This window comes from Myotis daubentonii, chromosome 2 (genome assembly GCF_963259705.1).
Source record: "Myotis daubentonii chromosome 2, mMyoDau2.1, whole genome shotgun sequence".
NCBI lineage: Eukaryota > Metazoa > Chordata > Mammalia > Chiroptera > Vespertilionidae > Myotis > Myotis daubentonii.
Genome location: NC_081841.1, coordinates 126,319,074 through 126,340,398, shown reverse-complemented (window position 1 = coordinate 126,340,398; position 21,325 = coordinate 126,319,074). Strand labels below are relative to the sequence as shown.

At 40.4% G+C, this 21,325-nt stretch overlaps 1 protein-coding gene across 1 annotated transcript in view; it reads left to right on the top strand.

Moving 5' to 3' along the window:
• The window catches only part of LRRC63 (leucine rich repeat containing 63), a 113,605-nt gene that overhangs the window by 81,332 nt on the left and 10,948 nt on the right, over positions 1-21,325 (top strand). The window contains exon 7 of the mRNA XM_059681197.1: positions 3,052-3,135. Coding sequence (XP_059537180.1) covers positions 3,052-3,135 — 84 coding nt within the window. The remainder of the gene's footprint in view (positions 1-3,051; positions 3,136-21,325) is intronic.

The following is a 21,325-nucleotide window of genomic DNA, read 5'->3' as shown; positions in this document are numbered from 1 at the left end:
TCATGATGCAAAATTACTTTGCAGTGTCTTCTGGCCCATTCTGGTTGTTTTACGATGAAAGTGTGGTTCAAATTCATTATTTGTTGTCAGTAGCGACCAGTATTAATCGTTTCACCTGGTTTTAGAAGCTCATAATACACCACACCTTCCTGATTCCACCAAATTCAGAGCATTGTCTTCTTTCTGAAACGATTTGGCCTTGCAGTCAATGTTGATGGTTGACCCCGATGATTTTGTGCATTTGGGATTCTCAAAATAAATCCACTTTTCATTGCCAGTCACAATTCAATGCAAAAAAGACTTTCTTTCGTGCCATTGAAGCAACATTTTACTGATGACTTTTCGGTTTTCCATTTGTCTTTTGTTCAGTTGATGTGGCACCCATTTTCCTTCCTTTAAAATCTTTCCCATTGCTTGTAAACAATCGGAAATTGTTTGCTGAGCAATGTTTAATCTTTCTGCAAGTTGTTTTTGAGTTTGACACGCATCTTCATCCAATAATGCTTGTAATTGTTGGTCTTCAAACTTTTTCAGTTGACCTGGACATTCTTTGTCTCTCACATCAAAATCATCACTTTTAAAGCATTTAAACCAGTGTTCACAAGTATCTTGAGATGGAGCATGTCACCATAAGCTTCCCGAAGTATATAATAACTTTTTCTTCAAGATAAAGTAATGAATTAAAACTTCCCGCAAATGCTCTTTTTTTTGGCACAAAATTCAACATTTTTAAGCGTAAAAATATCTGTGATGTTAACACCTTCAGAAAACTTGACATATGAAGTTTTGAAGCTTGCTGTCAATACAACAAAATAGCATACATATCAAATTGCATATATATCAACATATGTGTAACTCCATCTATCAAAAAAAATCTGCATTATTAACCAGTACCCCTGGTAAGCAGCTCATTGCTCAATAATGTGCTGATGAATAAAGCAATTAAATAAGTGTAAAACAATCTACACATCCTAAAAATTGACATAGATTTGGTGCTGGTGGGGTATAAAGTATCAGATCTAACTGAGGATATCTAAACAGATTTGCCCTCTAAATCATATGTGTAACACAAATTTCAACACTAGAATATGCAGTTTCTTAATAAGCTTCCTCAATGCTGCCTACAATTCCTGTTAAACATCACAATTAACAGGAATTATCATTAATGGTGAAAGCCTGGAACCACACTAGTTTGCCAGTTCTGAAGTGATAAGGGGAGACAAAATGGTTTTAAAAAACTTCCGTAGGCAAGGAAATAAAATAACATAATTTTGAATTGAAAAATAAAACAGGTAAAATTAATATTTTTAGAGAGGTAATAAGTCTGAGATGACCACTAAATTGAAAGGGCATTTCTTTTGCTTTTCTATGCAAGCTCATTAATTTCTCAGAGCAAATAATTTTAAATTAACTAGGGTCACCATTCTTTATATTCAAGTGTAATTTACTAAGCAGTTATGATGTATTGGGTGCTATGTAAGACTTTGGCTATACTGAAATCTAAAATTGAGTTCTTGACCTCCAGAACCTCCTAGTTTAGAAGACAGACATTTATTACCCAATGTGTAAGTTCTATGACTGTGATAAAGAGAGAAACAGAAGAGGCTGCTCATGCAGTCTGAAGATTTGGGAAGAGTTCCTTGGAAGAGATGATAGCTGAGCCAAGACTTAAAAAATGAAGACATTGATTGAAGATTCAAATTTGGAGCAATTACATTTCATATTTGGAAATATGTAAGAATTGGCTAATTCAGGGAATTTTAGCAAATACTGGTAAAGGCTGGATCATAGGTGAATGTGGTGGAGTGGGATAAGTAGTCTGTGGCCAGATCATGTGGACCATTACATGATACACTAAGATAGTAGGAAGTTAATGAAATATTGTCCTCATATTGCTTTCATTAATGTTTATGCAAGTAATTTTTCATCTTTTATTTATGTGGAAAACAGGAAGGTATCTGAGAACAGCATATACAAAGCTATATTTACTAGGGATTTTGATAAATGCTGTACTTAGCACTTCAATTTCAGTCTTGAAGAACCAACTGCCATTCCCAAACCTTATGGTACAAGGTTCTCTGTGTTACAGTCTTTGTTTTTTTTGGTTCTTCTTTTTAGTAATGCTTAGCTTAATGGAAAGGAAGACCAAAGGTATTTCACTAGGCAAATCATAATGCAACTGCACTGGGTTGAATAGTGTCTCTCAAAATTTCATGTTAATGCAGAACCCCATCGTGACCTTAGGAAATAGAAATCTACAGATGTAATTAGCTAAGTTAATATGAGGTTACTGATTTAGGGTGGGTTCAAAATCAAATAAATTGCATCATAACAAGAAGAAAATATGCAGACAAAGGCATAGATTGGAGTTACGCTGTCGTAAACCAAGGAACACCAACAATTGCTGGTAGCAAGGAGCAGTTACTTCTTTAGAGCCTCCAGAAGAAACCGGCCCTTCCAGCAACTTGATTTCTAACTTCTAGCCTCATGAACTGTGAGAGAATAAATTTCTATTTTTTTAAATTTCAGCTCTAGTAAATAAATACAGCAAACCAGAAAAAAATATACCTAAATGTTGTTAGGAATTTCTCAAGTGATTTTTTCTAAATGGGACTTTATCTATTCCAAACATTGCAAACCAGACTTAATGGATAGATGAATAAGTTTTAGGAAATCTTATTATAATTAAATCATTTACTAGTATAATGTGAAAAAGTCTATATAAATTTCAAGATCTTAGAAAAATATTAGTGTCGCTCTACCAGTGGTTCTCAACCTTCCTAATGCCACAACCTTTTAATACAGTTCCTCATGTTGTGGTGACCCCCAACCATGAAATTATTTCCATTGCTACTTCATAACTGTAATTTTGCTACTGTTATGAATCATAATATAAATATCTGATATGCAGGATGTATTTTCATTGTTCACGACCCACAGGTTGAGAACCGCTGCTGCCTATGTATTTATTCAAATATTTAATTCTTATTTATGCTTTGTCATGACAAATAGATAATCATTTTTACAATTTATTTTCTCTTTCTATTTAAGGTTATTTTATTTGTCCTACCTTGAGGAACTTGATATTTCCTACAATAGTATTGCTTCTATTCCAAATGAAATCCAGAAACTCAGGTATTTTGGAAGTAATAAGTACACAAAAAATCATATTCTCCTGAAGGGTGATGATGGAGAAAATTCAGTTCATTCATTTATTTAATAACCATCAAATATATGTAAAGCAGCCTGGCTGGTGTGGCTCAGTGGTTTAGCCTCAACCTATGAACCAGGCGGTCATGGTTCAATTCCCAGTCAGGGTCATCCCAGTTTTGGGGCTTAATTCCCAGTAGTGGACATGCAGGAGGCAGCCAATAGATGATTCTTTCTCATCATTGATCTCTCTCTCTCTCTCTCTCTCTCTCTCTCTCTCTCTCTCTCTTCTCTCTCTCCCCCTTCCTCTATGAAAGCAATACAAAAATATATATTTTTAAATGTGAAGCATAAAATTTACCAAAAGGTAATTTGAACGATTGGCACTCTGTGTTTTTAGGACATAACGTTTCCAATAATTATTTAAAGGACAGTACTGATGTCCACTAATAGAATGACAAGCTATTCCTGTCTATTTTTTCACGTGTGCTCCTGTAGTTCTTAACAGCTTTATTTTATTTTATTTTATTTTATTTTATTTTATTTTATTTTATTTTATTTTATTTTATTTTATTTTATTTTATTTTTGTAAGGAGATAGATATACACAAAATGCTAATAATACACAATGTAATTTTAATGCTAAGCTCCAATTCTTTCTCACATTAATCTTTTAAAAGTCTCTGAAGTTTATCTATATCCTTCTAGGTCAGTACCATACTATTTTGATTATGACTTTAGGATATTTTTAATAGCTATTAGGGAGATTAGATTTCAATAATAGTCTCTTAACTATTTTCTTTAGATCATGATCTTTAAAATATTTTATATAATTCCAAGCCCCTCCTCACCCAAAACACATAAACACAACACTGGGATTTTAATTGGAATTCCCCTGAGTTTACATATAAATTTTGAAGAATTCTCATTTCTGATGATAATAAATATTTTTGTCCTAAAACATAGTATTTTTTTTATTTGTTCAGGTTTTATTTCATATTCTTCATAAGAATCTATTATTCACTTCACACAAGTCCTTTGTCTTTCTTACTACCCTTTCTAAGTATTTTATAATTGTGTTGCTACTGAGTATGTAGTATTTTCCCTAGTTTTTTTCTAGCTCACTATTGCCAGTACAGAAGAGAAAAAAAACTTGTGCTTCTTTACATTAATTTAAAATCATTTTATGTAACCAAATTATTTTATTAGTTCTGGTTGAGTTTTACTAGATTTTCTTTGGTTTACAAGAAGCATACTCTTAACTTCAACAAAATTACATAATTTGTCTCTACTTTTCTAATATTCATACCAATTATTTAATTTATTTGTATTTTATTAGGGGAATTGAAGCTGTTCACATTTGAAATGCCTTCCATTTTACTTTGTATTTACTATCTATTTACTTTCTCCTTTTCCTATATGTTTTTTAATATTTTTTTTCAGGATGTTATTTGTTCTCTTTTTTCTTCCTTGTTAATTTCAGAAATCTACTGTACTTTTCAGTGTCTTACTAGCTATAATTTCTTTCCCAAAACTCATAAACAAATACATTTTTCTTTAATATCTTACAAAAACAAGCTAAAAATCACTTCCCCTAGCATCATAGTCTGTCTCCTCACTGCTGTGTTCCACCAATAGTTAAGACCTTTAGAATACTTTTGTTTTCCTGCTTTCCTGAGTTCCTTCTCACTGCACTTACCCCTTATCTAATTATAGATTTTGCTGAGACAGTTCAGGAACTTTTATTTCAGATTCTCGTTAGTATTATTCCTTTCATTATGTCTTTTTACTCAAAGAACATTTATTTAGCACTTAGATCTCACAAGCTTAACAAATAAAGCAATGCCTCTCACTGGTGGGCAATCTCACATTACAGCCCTTTCACAAGCAGTTTCCATCCTCACGTCCTCCTATAGCAGTGATGGCAAATCTTTTGAGCTTGGCGTGCCAGCATTTTGAAAAACCCTAACTTAACTCTGGTGCCGCGTCACATATAGAAATTTTTTGATATTTTCAACCATAGTAAAACAAAGACTTATATTTTTGAATTTATTTTATATATTTAAATGCCATTTAACAAAGAAAAATCAACCAAAAAAATGAGTTCGCGTGTCACCTCTGACACACGTGTCATAGGTTCGCCATCACTGTCCTATAGCTTCCAGAGTTGCACATGACCTATCTGCTGCCAGTTTAATTTCTTTTTCTCTTTATGTGGTTCTTATTTTTGTCTGGAAAGATTATGGTTTTCTCATTATCCTTGATCTTCAGAAATTTTGTCAGATTATGCTTAACAGTATGTCTTTTTTTTATAATCTGTTTAAAGTTTCCTGCATCCAATTTCACTCTGGTAGGGGGCACACCAACAAGCAATTCTTGGACACTAGCTGGATGTATTACAATTCAACTCAATTCTGACACTATCTCCCTGGAGACAGCATTAGATCCCACTGGTTGTAGGCTCAGTCCCACAAGACTGCCCCACTTCAGATGCCTGTCTCGGTTGTAAATCAGAGGTTCCCACAAGCCTTTCTCAGGTGTAATTAATTTGCTAGAGCAGCTCACAGAACTCAGGAAACCTATTTACCCTCTAGGTTACCAATTTATTACAAAGGATATATATTTAAAAATACAAATGAACAGCCAGATGAAAAGATACATAGGATGAGATCCTGGACAAAATAGCTTCTGTCCTCATGAAGTTTGGGGCTCAGAAGAGTTGTACAGTGAAGTGTTCTGGTTCCCACACCTGGAAGCTCTCCGAATCCCCTCCTTTAGGGTTTTTATGGAGGCTCCACTACATAGGCATGAACCTCCAGCCCTTCTCTGCTCTCCAGAAATGAGGGGTCCACCCCTCTAGTAATGGTTGGTTGTGCTGGCATCATGCACCATTCTCAGGTGCTTTCCAGCAGTCACCTCATTAACATAAACCTAGCTGTGGTAGAAAGGGGCTTGTTGTGAATAGCAAGACACCCATTTTATTTTTATGGTTCTGAAGCAATTTCAGAAACTTAGGAAACCAAAAATAACAGATGTTCCCATTGCTCATATTGCTCAGGAAATTTCAAGCGTTTGGGGAGCTATGGGCCAGAAACTGTGGATTCAGAACAAATATATATGAGAAATATATTTTGGTCATCTGAGTGTCCAAATATATGTTTCTTATAAATCATGATATCACGTCTGTTTTTATTGGAATTCAGTGAACTCGTCTAACCAGCCAGTTCAAGAAGGCATTTATCTGTTATACTATCAACAATAAAAAATATATCAAACTTTTTTTAAAATTAAGAAATGTTTCATTATTGCCTCTCCTACTCCATCTGTTTTATTTTCTCTTCCTGAAATATCTATTACTTACATGGTAGGTTGTTGGGAGCCAGATGTAAGCTGGCAAGGTCCTTGCACCTGAAGGGGCTAGCAAGACTGGAACCCTTACCCACACAGTTTTCCAAGACTTGTTTGGATGGAGGTTATCAGTGGAATGAGAGCAACATTTGTAGAATGAGATCAGCCTTTCATAGCTTACCAAGAAGTCTGTAACTATTGACTGAGATATGCTGTACTGAGAACTTGTCCTTCTCCTGTGTCTCTCCCTTAGAGATTAAGAGGAACAAAGAATACATTCCTCTTGACAGACCTCCTATTCAGTGTGTTGTGTATAAATAGGATTGTATAGCTAATAAACTCGCTTCAGTTCTTCGAGAACTGGGGTCCTCCCGATCCTGCTTTCCTGTCTTTCTTTCTTAATTCCCACCTCCCTTCCTCAGCCTGGCTCAACCTTGTCAGGCTGGCCCTGACAGTAGGTATCCTGGATCTGTCTTCCATGACATCTACATTGTTTATCATTATTATTTTTAAAAATGCTCTTGCTCTATTTCAGTTATTTCTTCTACTTATTTCAGTTATTCTATTTTGTCTTTACCTCTAACTCAGATCTCTACCAATACCATGTTCTTCTTCAGTTCACCCACTTAATTTTTTCAGTTTTATAAATCATGTATTTTGGTTCAAGAATGTCTCTGTGTGTGTGTGTGTGTGTGTGTGTGTGTGTGTGTGTGTGTGTACGCGCACATACGCTCTATTTGAATCTTATTGTTTCTCCTGCTCCAACTTCTTTTCTGTCTCCACAGAGAAATAACTAAAGAAGTTCTTGCCTTAGGAAAATGGTTTTGTATGTTTTGTTTCTTTTTCTCTTCTGGCTGCCCTATCTTCTGCTCAGGTCTAATAGCAGTCTCACAGTACCATTCAGAGCATCAAGAGTGTTAGTGGTGTAGCTGGAGGAGGTTTCTCTGCTACCCAGGATGTCGGATGCAAACATTATCTCAACATGGAGCTCTTTAAATACTATTTAGCCTTAAAAACTAGTTAGCCTACTGAGCATCCCCAGAACTCTTTGAGAGGAAGGGTGCACCCATATTGGTGGGACCTCTAAGATAAATCAACTCAGGCAGGGAGCCTCACCAATGGAGGTTCTGGGGACTCTCAGTGGAATTTCCCTGGAGTGCACCACACTTATTCCGATTGTCTAGAGGGCTCTCTGCTTCTGGCCCCTAGGTTGTGTTTGCTTTAGAGAAAAATGTGACTATGCCAGCTCTCTCCTTGGGGACCAAAGCGGAGCTAGGGTCTGGCTCACACTTTCTAGACTGTGAGAAGCATAGTAGTCAACTGTGATGGAGGGACAAAGCTAGCTGAGGTACCCTCTTCTTAGCCTCATTGTCTTAAATACTTTCTTTGACCATTATCAACAGGAATCATAATTAAAGAACTTAAATTGTGTGTATAAGAGATGTGAAACTAGACTGAAAATGAGAATCTATAGCCACCACCACCCCCTAATCTTTATTTAAAGACTGTTTGTTACCTAGTCTTTTTATTTAAAATCTATAGCAAGTTGGTTATATCAATAACTTCCCTCCTAATACATTTGACAAGTTGGGCCAGCTTTTTTTCTTTAATTTTGTTTTATTGCTTAAAATATTACAAAGAGTAGTACATATGTCTCCTTTTTTCCCCCTTGACCTTCCCCAGGCCTCCACTACCCACCTCCCCCAGTGTCTTGTTTCCATTGGTTATGCTTATATGCATGCATACAAGTCCTTTGGTTGATCTCTTACCGCCCTCCCCGCAACCCTCCCCAGCCTTCCTGCTGTAGTTTGACAGTCTGTTTGATGCTGCTCTGCCTCTCTGTCTATTTTTGTTCATCAGTGTATAATGGTCTTTATTATCCATAAATGAGTGAGGTCATGTGGTATTTTTCTTTCATAGACTGGCTTATTTCACTTAGCATAATGCTCTCCAATTCCATCCATGATGTTGCAAATGGTAAGAATTCCTTCCTTTTTACAGCAGCATAGTATTCCATCATGTAGATGTACCACAGTTTTCTAATCCATTCATCTACAGATGGGCACTTAGGCTGTTTCCAAATCTTAGCTATGGTAAATTTTGCTGCTATGAACATAGGGATGCATATATCCTTTCTGATTGGTGTTTCTGGTTTCTTGGGATATATTCCTAGAAGTAGAATCACTGGTTCAAATAGGAGGTCCATTTTTAATTTTTCGAGGAAACTCCATACTGTCTTCCATAGTGGCAGTACCAGTCTGCATTTCCACCAGCAGTGCACAAGCGTTCCTTTTTCTCCACATCCTCTCCAGCACTTGTCGTTTGTTGATTTGTTGATGATAGCCAGTCTGACAGGTGTGAGATAGTACCACATTGTTGTTTTGATTTGCGTCTCTCGGATGATTAGTGACTTTGAGCATGTTTTCATATGTCTCTTGGCTTTCTGTATGTCCTCATTTGAAAAGTGTCTATTTAGGTCCATTGCCCATTTTTTTTATTGGATTGCTTATCTTCCTTTTGTTAAGTTGTATGAGTTCCCTATAAACTTTGGAGATTAAACCCTTATGATAACATTGGCAAATATGTTCTCCCATACAGTGGGTTTTCTCGTTGTTTTGTTGATGGTTTCTTTTGCTGTGCAGAAGCTTTTTATTTTGATGTAGTCCCATTTGTTTATTTTTTCTTTACTTTCCATTGCCCTAGGAGCTGTATCAGTGAAGAAGTTGCTTTGGCATGTCTGAGATTTTGTTGCCTTTGGATTCCTCTAGTATTTTTTATGGTTTCCCCCCTTACATTTAAGTCTTTTATCCATTTTGAGTTTATTTTTGTGTATGGTATGAGTTGGTGGTCTAGTTTCATTGTTTTGCATGTATCTGTCCAATTTTCCCAACACCATTAATTGAAGAGACTGTCTTGACTCCATTTTATGCTCTTGCCTCCTTTGTCAAATATTAATTGAGCATATTGGTTCGGGTCGATTTCTGGGCTCTCTATTCTATTCCATTGATCTATATGTCTGTTCTTGTGCCAGTACCAGGCAGTTTTGAGAACCGTGGCTTTGTAATACAGCTTGATATCTGGTATTGAGATCCCACCTACTTTGTTCTTCTTTCTCAGGATCGCTGAAGCTATTCAGGGTCTTTTTTTATTCCAGATGAATTTTTGGAGAGTACGTTCTAGGTCTGTGAAATATGCCATTGGTATTTTAATGGGACGTGCGTTGAATTTATAGATTGCTTTGGGCAGTATGGACATTTTAATGATGTTGATTCTACCAATCCAAGAACATGGTATGTTCTTCCATCTGTTTATGTCTTCCTCTATCTCTTTTTTCAACGTCCTGTGGTTTTCTGAGTAGAGGTCTTTTACCTCTTTAATTAAGTTTATTCCTAGGTAGGTTAATTTTTTAGGTGCGATGGTAAATGGGATTGCTTTTATAGTCGCTTTTTCTGCAAATTCACTATTGATGTATAGAAATGCCATAGATTTCTTGGAGTTAATTTTGTATCCTGCTACATTGCCGAATTCTTTTATTAAGTCTAATAGTTTTTGGATGGAGTCTTTAGGGTTTTTCATGTATAATATCATGTCATCTGCAAATAAGGACAGTTTTACTTCTTCTTTTGCAATTTGGATGCCTTTTATTTCTTCTTCTTGTCTAATTGCAATGGCTAATACTTCCAGTACTATGTCGAACAGGAGTGGTGAGAGTGGGCATCCCTGTCTTGTTCCTGTTCTTAGGGGAAATGGTGTTAGTTTTTGTCCATTGAATATGATGTTGGCTGTGGGCCTGTCATATATGGCTTTTATTATGTTGAGGTATGATCCTTCTACTCCCACCTTGCTGAGAGTTTTTATCAGAAATGGGTGTTGGTTTTTCTCAAATGCTTTTTCTGCATCAATTGATATGACTATGTGGTTTTTATCTCTCAGTTTGTTTATGTGATGTATCACGTTTATTGATTTGAAGATATTATACCATCCTTGCATCCCTGGGATAAATCCTACTTGGTTGTGGTGTATGATCTTTCTGATGTACTGCTGGATCTGATTTGCTAGGATTTTGTTGAGGATTTTGGCATCTATGTTCATGAGGGATATTGGCCTGTAATTCTCTTTCATTGTGTTGTCTTTATCTGGTTTTGGTATTAGGGTGATGCTGGCTTCATAGAATGAGTTTGGAAGTGTTCCTTCCTCTTGCATTTTTTTGGATTAGTCTGAGGAGGATAGGTTTTAGTTCTTCCTTGAATGTTTGGTAAAACTCCCCTGTGAAGCCGTCTGGACCCGGGCTTTTTTATTTGCTGGAAGCTTTTTGATGACTGCTTGAATTTCTTCCATAGTTATTGACTTATTCAGGTTTTTAGATTCTTCCTGATTGAGTTTTGGAATGTTGTATTTTTCTAGGAATATGTCCATTTCCTCCAGGTTGTCCAGTTTGTTGGAATAGAGTTGTTTATAGTATTTTTTTAACAATCCTTTGTATTTCTGGGGGGTCTGTTGTTATTTCTCCTCTATCATTTCTGATTTGGTTTATTTGGGTCCTCTCTCTTTGCTTCCTGGTGAGCCTGGCTAGAGGTTCATCAATCTTGTTTATCTTTTCAAAGAACCTGCTCTTGTCTTTGTTGATCTTTTGGATTTTTTTTTTTTTTTTTTTTTTTTGGTCTCCATGTTGTTTATCTCGTCTCTGATCTTTATTATTTCCTTCCTTCTGCTTACACTGGGCTTTTCTTGTTGCTCTCTTTCTAACTCTTTGAGATGTAGGGTTAGGTAATTTATTATAATCGTTTCTTGTTTTTTGCAGTAAGCTTGTAGAGCTATGAACTTCCCTCTCAAGACTGCTTTCATTGTGTCCCATAGATTTTGGATTGTTGCGTTTTCATTGTCATTTGTTGCAATGATGTTTTTATTTCTTCTTTGATCTCTCTGGTAACCCAGTCATTGTTTAATAGCACGCTTTTTATTCTCCATGTGTTTGATATTTTTGGTTTGTTTTTATTGTAGTTAATTTCCAGTTTTATGCCATTGTGATCTGAGAAGATGCTTGATATGATTTCTATCTTCTTGAATTTAAAAAGACTTTGCCTGTGACCCAATATAGGGTCTATCTTTGAAAATGACCCATGTGCATTTGAGAAGAATGTATATTCTGTGGCTTTGGGTTGAAATGTTCTGAAGATGCCAATTAATTCCATCTGATCTAGTGAGTCATTTAGGATTGATGTTTCTTTGCTGAATTTTTGTTTAGAGGATTTGTCCAATGGTGATAGTTGAGTATTAAAGTCCCCTACTATGATTGTATTGCTGTCCGTCTCTCCCTTGATATCCTCCAGAAGTTTTTTGTTTTTTATGTATTTGGGTGCTCCTATATTGCGTGCATATGTGTTTACCAGAGTTATTTCTTCTTGTTGGATTGCTCCCTTCAGTATTATGAAGTGGCCTTCCTTATCTCTTTTTATGTCCTTCACTTTGAGATCTAATTTGTCAGATATAACAAATTGCTACCCCAGCTTTTTTTTTTTTTCATTTCCATTTTCCTGAAAATCCTTTTTCCAGCCCTTCACCAGCAGTCTGTGTGTGTCTTTTTTTCTGAGGTGGGTTTCCTGTAGAGAGCAGATATATGGGTCATGTTTTCTTATCAACTCAGTTACCCTATGTCTTTTGATTGGGGCATTTAATCCACTTACATTTAAAGTTATTATTGATAGATACTTGTTTGTCACCATTTTTATTCTTTACCCCTGTGTTCCTTCTTCATTTCCTTTTTTTTTTTTTCTTTTTACATAAGACCCTTTAGCATTTCTTGCATTGCTGGTTTGGTGGTAATAAACCCCCGTAGTCCTTTTTGTCTGAGAAGCTCCTGATTTCACCCTCAATTTTGATTGATAGCCTTGCTGGGTACAGTATTCTTGAATTCAGACCCTTCCTTTGCATGAGTTTTTTATATTTCATTCCATTCCCTTCTTGCCTGATGTGTTTCTGTTGAGAAATAAGTTGCTAGTCTGATGTGGGATCCTTTGTAGGTAACTTTCTGTCTCTCTTTGGCCGCTTTTAAGATTCTTACTTTGTCGTTGGTGTTTGCAAATTTAATTATAATGTGCCTTGACATAGGTCTTTTGGGGTTCATTTTGTTTGGTACTCTGTGAGCGTCTTGGATTTATGTGAATTTTTTCTTCCCTATATCAGGGAAGTTTTCAGTCATTATTTTTTCAAACAGGTTTTCTATTCCTTGCTCAGTTTCCTCTCCTTCTGGCTCCCATATTATGCGTATGTTGTTTCATTTCATGTTGTCCCAAAGTTCTCTTAGGCTCTCCTCCTGCTTTTTAATTTTCTTTTCTAGAAGCTGCTCTGCTTGGGTATTTTTTCCTACCTTGTCTTCTATCTCACTGATGTGGTCCTCTGCTTCTTCTAGTCTACTGTTGATGCTTTCTATGGATTTCTTTATAGCAGTGATGTCACTTTTCATTTCCTGTTGGTTCTTACACATATTGTTGAATTGGTCTTCCATTTTTTTCATCCACCTTATGACCATTTCTCTGAATTATTTCTCTGACAGGTTGCTTGCCTCCATTTTGTTTACTTCCTTTCCGGTGATGCCTGTTTTTCTTTCATATGTGGACTCTTTCTTTGTCTCCCCATGATCTCTCTTCTCCAGGTGTCTGGTTATGTAGTTCTCTCTCTCCTTTATCTAGGGGAAATCTGACCTTTCCGTGAGGAGGAGCAGGGCTCTTCTGAGTCCACATATTCACGCTGCTTGAGATCTGGTGTTCCTGGGTTATTAGCTGGTTCCTGGTGGCGTGGTTGCAGGGTCTCTGGATGTATACGCTTCCAATAACAGTCACTCAAGATGGCACAGTCTCCGAGGCAGAACTGGCTGCTCCAGGAGAGATTTCAGGAGCAGTGTAGGCTGCCTGGTTAGGGGAGCCTGATCTGGCAGTCTCCAACAGTCCCCTGGAGTATAGCTATAGTGCACCCACAGATTTACAGTCTCTGTACATCCACACACTCTCCTTTTGTTCTCTCACTCTCACACTGTCTTGCAGTCTGCCTTCCCATTGGCAGCCATATTTCTCTACTGGGCCAGCTTTTGATTTGATTTTTTTATATTCTTCATGAAGAGATACTTTTCTGGCTATTCCCAGCACTAGTTAGAAAGGAGACAAGTGATGTAGAAAACATGATTAAGGCACAAGTGTTTAAAATATGAGGAAATTAGAAGTGTTGGTTCTCTTTGAATAAAGGAAGAAAGGTTACTAGAAGCAATTGACACAGGTAAAATCAAGGGGTAGTGAAAAGTCAAAATACAACATAGCACATAATACATTTTGATAGTGTTAATTTCACAGTTTAGATTGTGTTTAAATGAAAAAAAATGTGTTGGTGTTCAATTTTTCTGTGAAAGTAAATTCTTTCTTTGTATAATTATCCTATACCTTATATATTACATTTTATCTAGTATAACATTCATTCATATTGCTACATTGGAGATTATTATTTTTTATATAAGAAACTAGAGGCCCAGTGCACAAAAATTTGTGCACTCGGTGGGGAGAGGGGGTCCCTCAGCCCGGCCTGTGCCCTCTCGCAGTCTGGGACCCCTCAGGAGATAACGACCTGCTGGCTTAGACCTGCTCCCGGGTGGCAGAGGGCATGCCCAATCCCTAGGTACAGCCCCTGGTCGGGCTCAGAGCAGGGCTGATTGGGGAGTTGGGGCGCCGCCCCCTGTCATGCACAGAGCAGGGTGGATCGGGAGGTTGCGATGCCACCCTCAGTCATGCTCAGGGTAGGGCCTATTGGGGGATTGGGGCGCTTCCTCCTGTCACACTCAAGGCAGGGTCGATGGGGAGGTTACGGTGCCACCCCCTGTCATGCACAGAGCAGGGCCAATCAGGGTGTTGGGGCACTGCCCCCTGTCACTCACAGAGTAGGGCCGATAGGGGAGATGGGGCACCGCCCGCTGTCACACACATAGCAGGGCAGATCAGGGGGTTGGGGCGCCGCACCGTGTCACACTCAGGGCCGGGCAGATGGGGAGGTTATGGCTCTACCCCATCACACACAGAGCAAGGCCCGTGGGGGCGGGGGGTTTGGGGCGCCGCACCCTGTCACACACAGAGCTGCAAGGCGATCAGAGGGTTGGGGAGCTCCACCCTATCAGGGACAGAGCAGGGCTGATCAGGGGGTTGGGGTGCCTTCCCCTGTCATGAACAGAGCAGGGCGGATAGGGAAGTTGTGGCTCTGCCCCCTGTCACACACAGAGCCGCAGGGCGATCAGGGGGTTTGGGCACTGCCCCCTGTCACGCTGATCCCGGTGCCGGGAGGTCCCGTGGCTCCGCTAATTCTGGTGCTGGGAGGCATATTACCCTTTTACTATATAGGATAGAGGCCTGGTGCATGGTTGGGGCTGGCTGGTTTGCCCTGAAGGGTGTCCTGGATTAGGGTGGGGGTCACCAATGGGGTGCCTGGCCGGCCTGTGTGAGGGGATGATGGCTGTTTGCAGCTGGTCACACACCCTTCAGGGTAGGGGTCCCCACTGGGGTGCCTGGCCAGTCTGGGTGAGGGGCTGAGGGCTGTTTTCAGGCTGGCAGGTGACTGAAGCTCCCAACCGCTCCTTTTTTTTTTTTTTTTTCTTTTTTTTTTTTTGTTTTTGTTCTGGGCCAGCTTTAGCTCTGAGGCTTGGCTCCAGCTCTTAGGCCTCGTCTGCTGAAAGCAGGTATCTGGTTTGTTTGGGTTCTATAATCGAAACACTGTTTCAACTCCAGCTCTGATATCCCAGCTGGCTGAAAGCAGGTTTCTGGGGTTTTGTTTAGCTTCTATATTTGTAACAATGTTTCAAACTGCAAGCTCAGAGGCCAGCAGCAGCAGGTGGGGAACGTTGGAGTCCTCCGTCACTGAAGCAAGCAAGAATCATGTTCGCTTCAACCTGCCTGGCTGCCGGCCGCCATCTTGGCTGGCAGCGAATTTGCATATCGCCCTGATTAGCCAATGGGAAGGGTAGCAGTCATACGCTAATTACCATCTTTCTCTTTTATTAGATAGGATAATGTTGCAAAGACCTAACATACAATCTTAATTCTACTATTCACACAAATGCACTTTTAAGCAAAATAATTTATTAGTTCAGTTGCTTTTTAAGTTAATTTTCTTTTTTTATATTTTTTTCTTTATTGATTAAGGTATTACATATGTGTCCTCATCGCCCACCCCCCCACCACTCCCCTCACTCATGCCTTCACCGCCCTGCTGTCTGTGTCCATTGGTTAGGCGTATATGCATGCATACAAGTCCTTTGGTTGATCTCCCCCACTTTTACCCCCACCCCCTGCTGCCTTCCCTCTGAGGTTTGATGGTCTGATCGATGCTTCTCTGTCTTTGGATCTGGATCTGTTTTTGTTCATCAGTTTATGTTGCTCATTATATTCCATAAATGAATGAGATCATGTGATATTTACCTTTCTCTAACTGGCTTATTTCTCTTAGCATAATGCTCTCCATTCCATCCATGCTGTTGCAAATGGTAAGAATTCCTTCTTTTTTACCACAGCGTAGTATTCCATTGTGTATATGTAACACAGTTTTTTAATCCACTCATCTACTGATGGGCACTTAGGCTGTTCCCAAATCTTAGCTATGGTAAATTGTGCTGCTATGAACATAAGGGTGCGTATATCCTTTCTGATTGGTGTTTCTAGTTTCTTGGGATATATTCCTAGCAGTGGGATCACTGGGTCAAATGGGAACTCTATTTTTAGTTTTTTGAGGAAACTCCGTACTGTTCTCCACAGTGGCTGCAAAAGTCTGCATTCCCACCAACAGTGCATGAGGGTTTCTTTTTCTCCGCATCCTTACCAGCACTTGTCATTTGTTGATTTGTTGATGATAGCCATTCTGACAGGTGTGAGCTGGTACCGCATTGTCATTTTGATTTGCATCTTTCAGATGATTAGTGACTTTGAGCATGTTTTCATATGTCTCTTGGCCTTTCTTATGTCTTCTTTTGAAAAGTATCTATTATGTATGTTACCCATTTTTTGATTGGGTTGTTTATCTTCCTTTTGTTAAATTGTATGAGTTCCCTGTAAATATTGGAGTTTAAACCCTTCTTGGTGATAACATTGGCAAATATGTTTTCCCATGCAGTGGGCTCTCTTGTTGATTTGTTATGGTTCCTTTTGTTGTGCAAAACTTATTATTTTGATGTAGTCTCATTTGTTTATTTTCTCTTTAGTTTCCATTGACCTAGGAGCTGTATTGGTGTAGAAATTGCTTCGGCATATGTCTGAGATTTTGCTGCCTGTGGATTCCTGTAGTATTATGGTTTCCCGTCTTAGTTTACATCCTTTATCCATTTTGAGCTTATTTTTGTGTATGGTGTAAGTTGGTGGTCTAGTTTCATTGTTTTGCATGTATCTGTCCAATTTCCCCAACACCATTTATTGAAGATACTGTCTTGACTCCATTGTATGTTTAAGTTAGTTTTCTTGATTCTAAGGAAATACTTAAACACTTGTAGTCTATCATTGCTAAGTTTTATACTAATTTGCAGGAACATTGGGACAGAATTTTGCTTCAGTATTATAAATTGCATAAATGCCTTAGTAAAATCTTTACTGTTGAGAGTATTACAGATATTCTCCTTTTTTCTCCCCATTACCATCCTCCACCCAGTTCCCACCCTGCCCCAGGCCTTCACCACCCTATCCATAGTAATGCATATCCTATATCTACACTAATAAAAGAGAAACATGGTAATTGGCATACAACCGCTACCCTTTTCATTGGCTAATCAGCTAGATATGCAAATTAACTGTCAGCCAAGATGGCGGCCGGCAGCCAGGCAGCTTGAAACTAACATGAGGCTTGCTTGCCTCAGTGACAGAGGATCGTTGGAGGAAACCAACGTTCCCTGCCTGCGGCTGCAGGCCTCTGACCGGGTAGTTTAAGAAACATTGTAACAAATACCACCGGACTTCAGCCAGCAGATTCGCAACATTGTAAGCAAAGGCCAGAAACCTACTTTCAGCCGCTGGCGGCCTAAGAGCTGGAGCCAAGCCTCAAGCTAAAGCTGGCCCAGAATAAAAAAAAAAACAAAGAAAAGAAAAAAGGAGCGGTTGGGAAATTCAGTCACTCCCAGCCTGAAAACAGCCCTCAGCCCCTCACCCAGACTGGCCAGGCACCCCAGTGGGGACCCTCACCCTAATCCAGGACACCCTTCAGGGCAAACCAGCCGGCACCATCCATGCACCAGGCCTCTACCCTATATAGTAAAAAGGTAATATGCCTCCCGGCACCAGGATCAGCGTGACAGGGGGCAGCGCCCAAACCCCCTGATTGCCCTGCGGCTCTGTGTGTGACAGGGGGCAGGGCCCCAACCCCCTGAGCAGCCCTGCTCTGTGCCTGATAGAGGGGAGCTTCCCAACGCCCGCCCCCCCATGGGCCCTGCTCTGTGTGTGATGGGGTAGAGCCATAACCTCCCTATCTGCCCTGCCCTGAGTGTGAGAGTGGTGGCGCCCCAACCCCCTGATCGGCCTTGCTCTGTGGGTGATAGAGGGCGGTGCCCCAACCCCCTGATGGGCCCTGCTCTGTGTGTGACGGGGGCAGCGCCCCAACACTCTGATTGGCCCTGCTCTGTGCGTGACAGGGGGTGGCGCTGCAACCTCCCCATCGACTCTGCTTTGAGTGTGACAGCGGACGGTGCCCCAACCCCCCAATTGGCCCTACCCTGAGCATGACTGAGGGTGGCATCACAACCTCCCAATCTGCCCTGCTCTGTGCATGATGGGGCAGCGCCCCAACTCCCCAATCGGCCCTGATCTGAGCCCGACCAGGGGCTGTACCTAGGATTGGGCCTGCCCTCTGCCACCTGGGAGCAGGCCTAAGCCAGCAGGTCGTTATCTCCTGAGGGTACCAGACTGCGAGAGGGCACAGGCCAGGCTGAGGGACCCCCACTCCCCACCCCCCCGAGTGCACAAATTTTTGTGCACCGGGTCTCTAGTAATATAATAAAAGCATAATATTAAAATAGACCAAATGGCAGAATGATGGGTCAGCAGAGGGGGTGGGGGGAGGCGGGGCTGGCAAGCAGGTGGCACCAGGCAAGCCAAGGCATGTGCCAGTAGGCAGAGGGAGGGGACAGTGATGGGGTGGGGGGATGTGGTGGCGACCAGCGGCGCGGAGGTGGGGGCCAGCCCCATCCCCTGCTCGCCTGCCTGGTCAGTTGCTGTCTGCAGAGGGAGGCCACCTGCAATGGCAGTGGGGCAATTTGGGGCGGGGCCATCCATCTTCAGGTCAGCCCGCTGGGGTCGCCTCCCACAGAGGGAAGCCACCAGCAGTGGAGGAACAATGGGGGGGCAGGGCAGGCTGGTCGCCTCCCTTGCCACCCCCTGATCGGCCCACCGATCACCCCACACAGAGGAAGGCCAGACTGTGGCTTAGGCCCACTCCCAAGTTGAACATCCCCTGAGGGCTCCTCCTGGACAGCAAGAGGGTGCAGGCTGGGCTGAGGGACTCCCCCCACCCCCAAGTGCAAGAATTTTCATGCACTGGGCCTCTAGTATGCATATAAGATCTTTGGTTAATCTCTTCCTGTTCCCCCCTTTCCCCTTCCCTCTAAGATTCGTCAGCCTGTTCCATGTTTCCATGCCTCTGGTTCTATTTTATTCATCAGTTTATTTTGTTCATTTATTTTTATTTAGATTTAATTATTGGTATGTGTTTATTGCCATTTTATTGTTCATATATTTCTTGTGCTTGTTCTTCTTCTTCTTGTTCTTCTTCCTCCAATTAAAGAACACCCTTCAATATTTCATGTAATACTGGTTGGGTGGTGATGAACTCCTTTAGCTTTTCCTTGTCTATGAAGTTCTTTATCTGACCTTCCATTCTAAATGACAGTCTTGATTGTGGATCCTTGCTATTCATCACTTTGAATATTTCTTACCACTCCCTTCTGGCCTGCAAAGTTTCTGTTGAGAAATCAGCTGGCAGTCGTATGGGCATTCCCGTGGAGGAAACTAATTGTTTTTCTTCTGTCCTTTAAAAATTCTCTCTTTGTTTTTAACTCTTAGCATTTTAATTATGATGTGTTTTGGTGTGGGCCTCTTTGGATTCCCCTTGTTTGGGATTCTCTGCATTTCCTGAACTTGTAAGTCTATTTCTTTCACCAGATAAGGCAGTGATGGCGAACCTATGACACGTGTGTCAGAGGTGACACACGAACTCATTTTTTTGGTTGATTTTTCTTTGTTAAATGGCATTTAAATATATAAAATAAATATCAAAAATATAAGTCTTTGTTTTACTATGGTTGCGAATATCAAAAAATTTCTATATGTGATACAGTACCAGAGTTAAGTTAGGGTTTTTCAAAATGCTGGCACACCGAGCTCAAAAGGTTTGCCATCACTAAGGTAAGGGAAGCTTCTGTATTATTTCTTCAAATAGATTTCAATTCTTTGCTCTCTCTCTCTCCTCCTTCTGGCACCCCCGTAATGCTTTAAGTTGTTTCACAGGCTCCTTCCACTATCTTTATATTTTTGGAATCATTTTTCTTCTTGATCTTCTGATTGGGTGTTTTTTGCTTCCTCATATTCCAAATTGATTATTTTATTCTTGGGATCATCTACTCTACTGTTGATTCCCTGTAAATGATTCTTTATTTCAGTTAGTGTACACTTAATTTCCAACTGGTCCTTTTTCATGTCTTTGACATTCTCACTAAGATCCTTGGAAGTCTCACCAAGTCCCTTGAAGCTCTCATTAAGATCCTTGAGCAACCTTATAACCATTGTTTTGAACTTTGTATCTAGTAGCTTAATTGCATTCATTTTATTTAGATCTTTTTCTGAAGACTTCTTCTGTTCTTTCATTTTGACATTTTTCTTGGTCTCTGCTTTTTGGGTGCTTTCCTGTGTTTGTTTCTATGTATTATGTAGAACTGCTATGTCTCGTGGAGTTGGTAGAGTGGCCTTGTGTAGTAAGTGTCCTATAGGACCCAGTAGCTTAGCCTCCCCAATAACCTGAGCTAGGCACTCTAGGTGCATAGTTCTTGTCATAGTTGAGCTTTGATTGCTATTAGCATCACTGGGAGAAATTAACCTCCAGGAGCTACCCTATGGAGCAGGACTTGCTTCAGTAGGGCTTTGGTGCTCACTGAGTCTGCCTCTTGAGTGTGTCATTTGTGGGTATGTAGAGTTGTTTCCTGATATGGTCTGAAGCTGTCCACTGAGTGTACTGGCTCTGTGGCCTCCTGGGAGGTGCAAAGTCAGCCACTGCCTATGTTCACCTGTCAGTAGCTACAGGGGGATCTTCAGATGGCTGATATTTATATTGGGTTTAGATGTGCCCAGGCAAGGCCCAGATGTGAAGCAAGGCAGGCTGGTGCTAGTATCAGGTTTTGGGCATATTATTGCTGCTTCTTGTTTGAGAAATTTTAGCAAAGTCTGAAGCCTGAGCCAGGACAGGCCATTCATATGGAAAAGCTGCCGCAAACAGCTTGGGTGGGGCTGCAAATTGGATGGGGAAAAGTCTCAGGAAATCACCAGGGTGGAGCAAACAGTGTGGGCCAAGCTGATAGAAACTCATATATAGCTGCCAGTCAGCTCTGTAACAGGGGAGGTCCCAGCTCAGGGACAATGACCACTGTGAGCAACCTCTTCTGGGAGAAAGCAGCCCCAGAGTTCTTACGCTGATGCCAGGCAATCCAATTCCTCCCAGAATGTCCCAGGTTCCTTTTAAGCCACCATTCCAGTGCTGGAGCCCAGAGGTATGGAGTCCAAGTAAGTCTGTGTGCAGGCCTTTTAAGAGGAATACCTGGGACTCCAGCAACCTCT